The sequence below is a fragment of the Mixophyes fleayi genome, chromosome 10, assembly GCF_038048845.1.
Source record: "Mixophyes fleayi isolate aMixFle1 chromosome 10, aMixFle1.hap1, whole genome shotgun sequence".
NCBI lineage: Eukaryota > Metazoa > Chordata > Amphibia > Anura > Limnodynastidae > Mixophyes > Mixophyes fleayi.
In genome coordinates, this window is record NC_134411.1 from 94682755 (window position 1) to 94694964 (window position 12210).

Below are 12210 nucleotides of genomic sequence, written 5' to 3' on the forward strand. Positions count from 1 at the left end.
GAAATACATTAATGAGGAGGTTATTAATGTGTATTGTGCATAAACTGCATTTTTACAGTTGCTCTTAATTGCAAACACATGTTCTAGCATGCTTACACAGCCGTCATCGCTAGTAGGACATTTACACCAGACCTGTAGATGGAGCAAGCGATACAACTGGAAATCACGTACCTTAGAGATGCCCAAAGCTTGAATCGGGCGATGCTTTGTGCGCTGGAGCTTGGCACACCCTTACTGTACATTGACTATGTGCATACACCCATTCTCCTCCCCGTTCTGTCCCTAAAATCGTAGACTGTTGTAAGGATCCTTTGTGCCTGAAGATGAATTGCGTACACTTGCATTCTCTGTATAGTTTATTACTGGGAATGCACAGAGCAATTTAACGAAAAATTAGGGGTTTACGTTCCTTAATGATACAGGCCCTATGATTATATTCCACAAAATCTTTGTTACAGTAACATTCTCTATTCAAACTGATTTTACTGTAATATTTTTACACTCAATACAATTAGAATGATCTCCAGTGCTGTTAAACATTGGGAAATTCCTGTACACTGCGTATGTGATAACCTCCATTAACCACTAATCCCGCAGTTACTGTGCACTCAACACACTGAATGACTGAGCGCATACAGGAATCTCACTCTGGCCAGGCATTAAGAGACTAGTGTAATCGCATTAGGAGAGAAAGCATTTCGGTAGCTGTAATCCAATGGTCTTCCAGGCTGATTTTTTACGTAACGACAATCTGTGAAGGTTAAAGTGTTGACAAGGGAAAATAACACAGGGCTTGGACAGAAGCGATCATTTATAATGATCAGACATTATCGCGCATGCATGCTAATATTAACCACAGGAAGCAGGTTTAATCTCTTCTCTATCATGTTCCACTAAGTGCAAATACTAATTAAACAAACCCTATTTCCATTTAGTGTTCCACTTTTCAGCTCTTATGCATCAACATATTTAAAAAGTGTTAATTGAACAATGCAATATATTTTATTACTGAAGTGTGGTTCACTGTAATGCTAATTAAATATTCTTCTGCCCTTGAGAATATCCGACAAGCAATTCGAAACACGTTTCCACCAGCATTCTGCATACCAGGCAGTGTTACAAAAACTGGGGCACAGGTAGCTGCAGAACAAACGCTGTAACCCATAGCAACCAGATAGTTTGTGAACTGCATCAACACTCTGTTTAGCAGTCACCCTGTATTTCCACAAGTGCATGTGTGATCTTTACAGGGATCCCTCTTTTTTTCCAAGTTAATTTGCAATAACCTGGGGCGAGCAAATCACTTGACCCCCCCCCCCCCCCCCCCCATCCCCATCGAATTCTGCCCAGGTTCCTCCAATAAGTACAATAAGTGGTAGCATTTTGCACCAGGTCCGAAGGGTTATGTCGGAGGAGCAGTGTAAGCCTGACAGATATGTCAGGTCTCCTCAAACCTGTTACTGCAGAGCTGTGGAATATCTGTGGGATAATTCCCTGTTTCAAATGCAATAACTGGGGCTGAACTTTCCAGTTAAATCATTCAGCAGAGCTTATCTAAGTCGAAATATAAGTTGGGGAAACAGTAGCAGGCAATAATCACATTGGGCCTGGTTCGTTAAGGAAAGTTAAGCAAAAGTAAGTAAGACAAAACCAGGTTGCTTGGAAGGGGGGGGGGGGGTAAATATAAAATATGATAGCAGATTTATAGTTGGGGTAGGGCATGTCCTACATCAACTTTAAATTTCAGTATACAAATAAGATATCAAGTATCTGTGTGCTACCGGAAAAAACAGACAGTATTTTCCTTATGTGCAAAAGAATAAACGAATATGCACCCCTTGCATTGCAACATGGTTGTGTCCAGAAAACGTACTCCATTTGTTGCTTACCTTTCCTTAATGAATCAGGGCCATTGTAAAAAGGAATCACATCGGCATGTAGGGGACAGGGTCAATGCATGGTCCATATTTTTCATCTAAGCTAGACTATGATGGCTTCTCAGGGGCAAACACAGGATTTGAACATGAGATTCCAACTTTGCCTTTCAAATTTATATATATATATATATATATATATATATATATATTAATAATAGTGTGTGTCCTGTGGCCACATGTAACCCTGCAAGACTTGACCTGTGGTCCCCAGCTCTTTCCTGCTTTATTTTCAGAGATATGTTTGTTTTAGCTTGTAACACTTGTTTAAAATGTTGTAATACTATTTTATAATATTAGATAGGTGTCTTTTATATATATTGTTTTAACTCATTACTAAGGTTAAGGGGAATCTGTGGCTGTTTTGAATGCTATAGTGAAGACAAAATAATGCCCTAACCGTGCAGGAAAAACAATAATGATTGCAATGCATTTACAATAAAAATAGAGACAGAGTGTGGAATACTTGACATTTTTATCATAAAAATTAATTTAAGCTGCCCATCTCAGAGATGGAAGTTATTCAATCATTCTAAAAAAAAACAAAAAAAACAAAATAAAATAAACTTTAATGTTAGTGAGAGACGTGACGTCAATAACTTTATTATCACAGACAGAGCAGTTTTCATTAACAATTCTGGTCTCCATGAAAACTAAACCCTGTACAGTAATTAAGTGTCAGGCACACATCATTGACACAGTATAAAAGGTGAATTGTTTACAGGAGAATGAAACAAAAACGTCATACAGATAAATAGTTGCACGCTATAGATAAGGCAGTTAAAGTGACAGACAAGGCTACCCATTATTGTATTGCAATTAAATGATATCGTACCCATCATGATATTTTGTTACAGGGCCTCTCGGAAGATTTTAAATATATTAAAATAAAAATAAAAACTGACCTTTCAGCTAGAACAATACAGCACAGCAATTCATAAGCTCAGACAACTTGGAGATCACTCATCTAGTGCAATCACTAATTAACAATATTAATTTTAACACTGGGTGGTGCCCACACTCCAAAAGCATACTGGTAGGTTAACGGGCTGCCTGAATGGGCTCTAGTGCGAGTTTGGGTGACAGAGAATGGGAGGGGGGACTCTACAACACTGCATTATATGCTGGTGATATATCAATAGACAATAGTAATGACACATTAGTCGGACAGTGATTTTGCTAACCTTGGACATGACACAACTGCCCTGTCCTATTAATTAGCTACAACTGTATCTACAGAACAGGTCTGCGTCATGTCCAAAGAGTACAAAATAACACACAGCTGCTTGAACGATATAAATGCCTTGTCGGGGAAGCACGGAAAGCACTCAGTGAAAGTTGCGGGGGGGCGTACAGATTGTAAACTTGCCACCCGGAATCTCTTGTCTATTTGTTATTACCCAGTCTTGTTTAATTATTGCATTTATTCCCAATTGTAAAGCACTGCAGCGCATGTACAATATAAATAAATAATAATAGTTATAATAGTAATACAAGCCAATGCTTTAAAGTTGTCTGAAGGTAGAAAATCCCCTTTCTAGAACAGTTAAATATCATGGAGTCTATGGGGTAGTTGTATCAAATCTCATTTATCTAGTACATTTTCCAAAAACCTACTAGATGAATGAGAGCTAGAATCTTATTTGTTGCTAAGGGCAACACCTCCACTTCTCCTTTTTAGAAGGTTTGTAACATTTTCCCCTAAAGCCTGAGGATTTCACGAATACAGCAGCAATTATAGTGGGTACAGTGGCTGGTTACACATTAAAGCAGTGATGGGCATCCACTGGCCCAAGGGCCAACTCCATGTCTTCTCCTGTGGCCCCCAGCTCCTTCCTGCTTATTGTCAGATATGTTTGTTAGAGCGTGTAACCATTGTATAAAATGTCTGATATGTTATTACAGATAGGGGTCTATGTCTTTGATTAGCCGTATTGTTTAACTTTATTACCGAGATTAAGGGTCATGTGTGTCCTTTTAAAGGTTAGAGGACTGCCCCATGCAGTCCCTGACGTCTATCAGGCTATTCATTACTGCCTTAAAGTCATCCTTAGCATAGGAAACATAAAAGAAGCATCAAAGTTTAAAGTATTTTTATAGGAGAATGCATTGTTCAAGCCATTAGGTAGAACCCATAATAACAAGGATTGTTGACATATTGTAGCATTGGTTGAACAGCAGTGTCTTGACCATCACAAACACTCCTTTGGGTCAATCAAATTTATTTTGCCTTACTAATGAGTGGACGCTACTATGGGATATTAGAATGTTCATCTCGATATTTAGCTGGCCAGTTCGTGATACAGTCCAGACAGGCAATCTGTGACTATCATGCATCATCCACAGACCCAAATTACACAGACCTGCATTAACAAAGTATCACTCATAGGGTCAGAAAATCAATCTCTGCAATATCCAGATATGGTTTTCAACAAAGCAATGTTTCAGAACAATGTGCAAAGTAGTTTGTGACTGAGTGCAGTACCATCGTATGAGCTGTAAGTGGCGCAATTGCTACGGAGAGATAAGATTTCCCCGATATATTGGTTTTGAGCCTTCGTCAACACAGGAAAGCAGCAAAATACAAAACACTGAAGGATTGCAAGCCATGCACTTTGATATGCTCCACCGATGACTTATAGGAGAAGAATGTGTTTTAATAATTAAGCAGCACCGTTTACATTATTCATTACAAAACTTATTTTTCTTCCCAGCCAAAAGCTAGAAAAAAAAAAAATATTGAGGAGCTTGTTAATCTGTGTCAAGTGTAATACCAACGGTAACAATTATTAAGTGTTGGAACGGATGAAAACTCACGCACAGATTTGCTGTCAGATGCCTTGTCCAATCAAAATACTGCTCCTTAACATGTTTAAAATCCTATAGATTGTAAATTAGTGAGCAGCGCCCTCTTAACATTATGTTTGTTAATAATCAGTCTTGTTTTCTTACTGTATTTGTTCCAAATTGTAAAGCTCTATGGAGCATGTTAGCGCTATATAAATTTATATTAACCATAACAATATTACAATTCCTCTTACTGTAAACTAACCAAACAACCTTTTTTTCTGATAATATTTAGAGTGTTTTTTTTCAGTCTGTTACCTGCAGAGTGTCTTACCTCAGATTATGGGTTGTGCTTAAGGGCATTTTAACATCGCTCAGAGTCAGAGATCGTTGGTCTCTACTTTAAAGAGATCAACCATACGGCCTGTCATTCTTGCAGAACACAACCTATGACGCTGCTTTGTCTATTTTTGGTATTGTTGCTAAGAGTTCTTAAAAAAAAACATTTCACTTACAATAAAAAAACATTTTTAATTTACAACATAAATTTGCTGTATTTAGCAAGTTCCCAGCGCTCATGTATACCTGGGACCCCTGCCACCCAACTTTGGTGCCGCTTCGTTCCCAAGTTTTAAAAGGTCTATCCTTGGCATTTTTTAATTATCCCGATTATTCCACACCGGCCATCCGATATGGTACTATTCCCGTTACTCTGTGTATGAAAAGCAATTCTCATATATTCGTATTCTTTGTGCTTTTTTAAAAGCTTTTGTTTTAATCAATCCTGTCCCCCACTCCTCCATCACTTGAATCAAAGGATCTATGAACAATTTGTAGAATGCCTGCTATCAAACAAGCACGGTAGCAAGGATCTGAAGCGCCGATACAGATAACATCCCCTATGTACTATAGGCTGGGGGGGAATTGACCAAGAAGAATTCTAAATTATATATTCTGAACATTGATGGGAATTACAATGCATCCAGAAGAAGAAGACGGCTGAGGAGTCAGAGATTGCCCAAATGCGGGCCCCTTACGGCACTATCTTGGCTGATATCAGGCCATTGGTCCAATATTAAAGCGTGGCTGACCACAAAGTGACACCTATCAATGTAGACAATGCAGCTTAAAGATCACCGATATTGGGCTGCTATTGGGGTTCCTTCAACTTTACCAAGAAGCCATTTGGCCAAACTCAACAAGGATTATGTCACTCAAGTATCTCAGATCGAGGAGCAGAATTGGTCCACGTGTGGTCACCATGACTCGAGAGAGCCATAGGGGCTTACTTGCACACATGTACAACAGCAAAGTGGCCCTGAAAATTCTTTCCAGATGGTAACAGGTTCTGGTATAGTAAAATTCACCGAAAGAAAATGGAAAGCAATTTTTTTCCTTCAAATTTTGCAAACTTACATTCTAGTATATTATACCAAAACCCGTGGTGAAAGTTTGACTGCGATTCTAGTAAAATCTCAAGCCGAGTATGTGAGTATTACTGCAATATACGGACTGCACTGAACTAATGACTGTCTTTATGCTGTAGCTGAAGAAGGTATTTGGCACAGGGGAATCTAGCGACAACAGGCCGATGAAGCATAAGGGATGACAGGTCAAAAATCAACTTACAACTTAGAATACTGGAAACAATAAAGACTACTATATCCAGCCAGCCTTATAGACCCACAACTTAATGTATTCCGTCTTATTAATACACAATATCCCCTCTCCTACAGTATATAACCAGTACTCTCTCATATACAGATAGATATATCTATTGCATTTCTACCTGTGACGTAGATTTATCATAAAATTCATCTTAATATACACTACAAAAGGATCACTTTATATAATTGTCATGCAGTATGATCCATTCCATATCTTGTTATAACCAGGCCTTGTTTAGAAGTCTCACATCAAAGACCATCCAACATAATAAAGACTCCAGACCTTCATTTCTGTGGACTTATTAAATCTCTATTTCAAGCCTGGCGAACCTGAGACGTTTGAGGGGGTTGCGAAACTACAAGTCCCAGCATGCCCTACCAGCTATCAACTGGCTATCTACTGGCAAAGCATGCTGGGGCTTGTAGTGTCACAACACTTGGAGAGCCACTGGTTGGCCAGGCCTGCAGTAGATGATCGACTGGAGAAAAGCAAGGTGGAAATCTTAATACAGAAATGTAAGTATACCTCTGGCCTACATACAGTGAAGGCGGCCATTTTTAAAGGCCAATGTACATAAAAACCAAACTTTTGTTTCACTAGGAACCCTTGACATTTCCGGAGCCCAAGAATATGCATAATGATATCACTGATTTATAGTGCAGTGGTAAACTGCTTTCTTCGATATATTGGTGTACCCCAAAATTGGCTGCCTCTGTTCTATGCAGGTAATGGGTGCTCTTTAACTCGCAATATAGTAGCAGCATACGTTATTTAATTACGGTCACTCATTACTAAACTATATCCTGTACATGGAAGCATTAGAGGCTTTTACAATAAGCTTGCAATAAATCACAAATCGGGACACAACAGGGCTATTGCAATAACGGCCTATTATTAATTAGCCTACAAAATTAAAATACTTTTACAGAAAATTTAAGTGGAAGAACATTTGCATAAAGTTTTTGTTTTTTTTTGGGCGATTTTTTTTTTTTACAAAAAGCTACAAAGTTACTATATGAACAAGCCTTACCTGCCTTCTGGATTATCTGTGTGTGTGTTTGACCAGCATTAATCACAGGTGCAGAGGATACAAAACAAGCTCAGTGTTCTTAATGAGCTACACCACACAGAAATATTTCACGTGTCCCCTAAAATCCCCAATTTATTATTAGTCTACGGTATTGCTTAAGGTTTGAAACTGAACAAGAATTTTCCTCCGCACCATGTTTTTTCAGTAGCCATCTCCTGCTTATATAACAGGCCCTGCATAAGTCTACCATTAAGGATAATGTGCCATGCTTGTGTGAGCAGGAAGACAGTTAGATCCAGGGTTAATATAGACCTACAATGGTCATGTATACAAACAACATATTGATTAACATGACACATTGTGCCCCGGGGGGGGGGGGAGGGGTATACAGTCAACGGCAATGAGGGCAGTATATGCTTTGCAATGAAACGGTTAACACGGATGCTTTAAGGATTTATAGTGGTTTAAGTGCAAAGGGAAAGACGGCATTTGATTTGGTACGAAAAACACTGCAAAAATCAATCTTCCAAGCCCAAATCTTTTCCATGCATTCTAATAAAGAGCTAAGCTGTCCATTATTTTTTTTCATCTTCGCTATTCTAATCATGTGAGAATAACGGATACAGACATAGAGAATATAGTAACTCGTTAAAAAAGGTTACTATCTGCAGAAAACTATAATACTTCTACTAACAGCTCACAGTGCAGTTGGCAGATGGAGGAAATCTAGATCGACAGACATTTTTTTGTCATCAAGTTCATTATCACCATCAGTTTTCTAAAACAAAATAAATATATATAAACATTTTACCAAATGATTGGTTCATCTGTCAAACACAGGATCTGCTGGGTGTCAGATCAGCAGGTTCTACAGTCATGATAAGGAATGAAATATTTGGCTGAATGCAAAAGTAAATAAATAAATGTATTGCGGTAATCTAATAATCCGGTAAAATAATGTTTGTGCTCATGAAAGTTTTACCACGCAGACAGCCAATATAATGGCAATGGTGAGTACCACGCTGAAGACCACCCCAGCTAAAAGTTTACTCAGGTCACAGATGGCTTTGTGTTCCTCTGTGGACACAGTTCCGGGCGAGGAAGCCCCCACACTGGTAGCACATTTCAGTTCGGCCCCTGGATTCTGCTTGGCCTCCACAGTCCACTGAGGAACACTGACCTTCATTTCCATCTCATACATCATCTCATCCACTTGGTTGATCTCATTCTCCAGATCTTTGAGGTCCATCACGTCTATGTTATGCTCGGCATCGTACTTCATGTTTTGGATGCTCATGGCTCTTGCAGCCACCCCAGAAGTACCCCCGCTCATGCCGGTCTGTATGATGTGCTTTTTGGGTATGTTTAGTGGGAACTCTTGCCCAAGTTCCAAGGCTCTTCTCATATCGGTCTCTAGGATGTCCATGCAGGTAGTGAAGATTACCCATAGCCTCTCAAACTCCGCTTTGTCTTCTTTGCTTAGACTGGTGTCCTTAAGCGTGCTGGTAAGCTTGTTTCTGTTGGCCACCGCTAGCTCCTGAGCTTTCTGTCTGGTCTTCTTCAGCTCCTCACGAAGGTTCTGAGAGTCAGAAGTGCCACCTATAGTGAGCACTAGATGTCTGTAACATGCGGTCACCTTATTCAGAGCTGCCAGTAATGCCTTACACTCCTCCTTCAGCATCTCAGGAACCTTGTAATACCAACCAGTAAAGGGGTTGGTGGAATCCCAAAACGCTGCCAATGAGAGAGGCCTCTCAAAATATATGCAACAAGAACATGCTCACAGGAACGTTCTTTGGGGAGTTTTAGTCTTCCATTATTTGGCACCTGGGGAATTCTGCAGATCTCTCTCAAAAACTGCATACAGCACTTTTCTAGGAGTCAAGCTATGCAAGGATCCTACATTGTACCCACTGCAGAACTGAACTGTAAAGGACATAAAAATAAGAATAAACTGTAAAGAACATGATAATAAGAATGCAAAAAAAATAGGAGCATAAAACAAGTTGTATTCCAATAAAGAGTTAATTGAATAATATGGTGTTAGGATGATGCCTATAAAATGAGCAATAATATTCTTCTAGCGCTGGTTAAACAGCTTTGAGTCTACAAAAATGTGTCCCAGAGCTCTTTTCATGTCTTCATGCAGATGTAGTGGATCCAATCCTATAACAATCCAGAGTACTTGGCTGCAGACTCCTGATCCCCAGCAGGGAGCTGTCCACACATCCAGCTCTCAGCTCTATGCAGCCTCAAATAGCCAGCACCTGTGTGAGTCACGTGAGGACAACACACTGGGAGGGAACAAGTGACTGCCCAAGCCCGCGCCGGCCATCTTTGTTTAGGGCAAAGTGATATTGGACCCCCTTCCCCGGTTACATTTAAAAGATCATAAGCGTTAGTCATGAGAAAAATAAAATCATACAAATAACCAGTTAAATGGAACGGAGCTGGCGTGTTGCTCTAAGAAAAAATTATCTTGTTTCCAGCTGGGTATATGAATAATATTTGAAGCTGTTGACATTGCGATATAGCAGCGGATTAATTTATTGTCTCAATGGTTTAATCAAACGCTGAGCGATTCAGTTTTCCAAAAACAAAGATGGCGGTCAGCGCTTGCGGGTCAGTGACGTAGCATTCATCCCGGTCCACAGTAGTCTCCGTACTTGGGGACCCGCCTATGTCTCACTTCAACTGGCTGAGCGACCTGCCAATCCAAGTGATAGCCGCTTTCATTGGCTGTTTGCAGTGTTGTGCGTCCTGCTGAGTGTCGTGGTCCCGGGAGCTGGGCAGAGGAGAGTATCTCCAGCTGAGGTGTGAGGAGGAAGCAGGGGCATGACACATAACTGAGTGAGTATAGGAGCTGTCATTGTGGCTCTAGCCGTGGGTACTTCTTTCGCTCTGACACGTTGACATTCAACACCATTTAAGTATATGGATGTCACATGACAGATACTGAGGGCCATAGGGTCCCACCTATGGGGGAGTTGCAAGCCTCTGACTACAGTTCTCAGTCACAACTTTTTGACTTCTATAGAGTCTCTACTCGGGCTCCTAGAGAGTGAGAGCTGGGGAGGGGGCTCCTAGAGAGGGAGAGCTGGGGAGGAAGGGTGGGGGGGGCTCCTAGAGAGTGAGAGCTGGAGAGGAAGGGTGGGGGGGGGCTCCTAGAGAGTGAGAGCTGGAGAGGAAGGGTGGGGGGCTCCTAGAGAGTGAGAGCTAGAGAGTGAGAGCTGGAGTGGAAGGGTGGGGGGGCTCCTAGAGAGCGGTGGGGGGGGGGTTTCTAGAGAGTGAGAGGTGGGGAGGAAGGGTGGGGGGTTCCTAGAGAGTGAGAGCTGGAGGAAGGGTGGGGGGCTCCTAGAGAGTGACAGCTGGAGTGGAAGGGTGGGGGGGCTCCTAGAGAGTGGTGGGGGGGTTTCTAGAGAGTGAGAGGTGGGGAGGAAGGGTGAGGGGCTCCTAGAGAGTGAGGGCTGGGGAGGAAGGAATCCCAGGCCGTGGGAGCACGGGCATGCTGGTCATTCTCTAGTTGCAGTGCTTTAGTGTGATGGACAGAACTGTGGTCACCCCTCATTTGTTACGCACATCAAAGCATTCCATCATTCGTCTGGTGATCAAGCCTCCTTGCTGATCTCATGCAATGTTATGGGCCAGTAGCCTGTTTGATACCTGATGTCCTGTATTTCAGCCATGGGCAATATTCTATCAGCTGATTGCAGTGCAGAGTGCATCCATCTGACAAAAACACCATTCAACCAGGATTCCCCAACACTGTTAGATCAGATTTTTATTATGTACCCAACATACAGTAAAGTGGTTGGTTGAATTATCCAAATTGCCCAACCATAAATACACTGTTTGTGCACAGCATGAATCTGTTTCTCTGTGATTGAACCTGGAGAGTAAGTACATGACACATGCAGTCTTAGCACAACAGACTTTTGGATACAAAATTTATTTCATAAACCATAATTATAATCGCTACAGTACAAGAAAACCCCTAATACCCTACACGGCCGGATTCAGTGGTGAATTTCTTATATGAAAGGTGCTGGATCTCTTAAGAAATTATTACCTAAAAATTCTGACTTTGAATGATCTTTTCGTAAACTTGGTGCTGGGTAAACAACCTACACTATCCCTCCACGTGAAAATCACCCTGTGGTGGATGCTTTTACAGATTTAGGAACCAAGCAATCCCGCTTGAGAGCAAATGAGGAAGTTTATCCATACAGGTCTATAAATATCCTAACTGCAAGAGAGACAGTTTGGAAAGAAAGTGACAGAAAGTCCAAAAGTTGTGTATATAAATGGTGGTGATGATTAAGTGCCATAACCATACATTTTATTTGACATATCACCATTTATTTATATAGTACCACTGATTCTGCAGCGCTGTACAGAGAACTCGCTCACATCAGTCCCTGCCCCATTGGAGCTTACAGTCTAAATTCCCTAACATACACACAGACAGAGAGAGAGAGAGAGACACTAGGGTCAATTTTGATAGCAGCCAATTAACCTACTAGTATGTTTTTGGAGTGTGGGAGGAAACCCACGCAAACACAGGGAGAATATACAAACTCCACATAGATAAGGCCATGGTCTGGAATCGAACTAATGACCCCAGTGCTGTGAGGCAGAAGTGCTAACCACTGAGCCACCATACTGATATATACTATTCTGATGCAAAATACAGATTCTAACATGATTGTGCCCAGTGTTGTGTGCTAGTTTTGCATGTACTGTTCCTTATGCCAGGGGACCCTGCAGCTATTTAATACTCAACCAACCGTT

General features: G+C 41.0%; 2 protein-coding genes across 3 annotated transcripts in view; one reads left to right on the forward strand and one right to left on the reverse strand.

Annotated features, from left to right (window-relative positions):
• Window positions 1–7859: 7859 nt before the first annotated feature.
• On the reverse strand, window positions 7860–9696 carry RGS9BP (regulator of G protein signaling 9 binding protein). Its single transcript, XM_075189206.1, has one exon. The coding sequence runs from the start codon at window positions 9098–9100 to the stop codon at window positions 8387–8389; it is 714 nt and encodes a 237-aa protein (XP_075045307.1). The 5' UTR covers window positions 9101–9696; the 3' UTR covers window positions 7860–8386.
• Window positions 9697–10153: 457 nt separating this feature from the next.
• ANKRD27 (ankyrin repeat domain 27) overlaps window positions 10154–12210 on the forward strand; it is a 44341-nt gene continuing 42284 nt past the window's right edge. Inside the window, exon 1 of one of the 2 annotated variants that reach the window (XM_075189205.1) lies at window positions 10154–10269. The gene's annotated coding sequence lies outside the window, so the exon portion shown is untranslated. The remainder of the gene's footprint in view (window positions 10270–12210) is intronic. The other variant, XM_075189204.1, reaches the window with a different exon arrangement.

Coding starts and splice junctions, on each gene's coding strand:
- RGS9BP (XM_075189206.1), bottom strand. CDS start 9,100: ATGCTGAAGGAGGAGTGTAAGGCATTACTGGCAGCTCTGAATAAGGTG.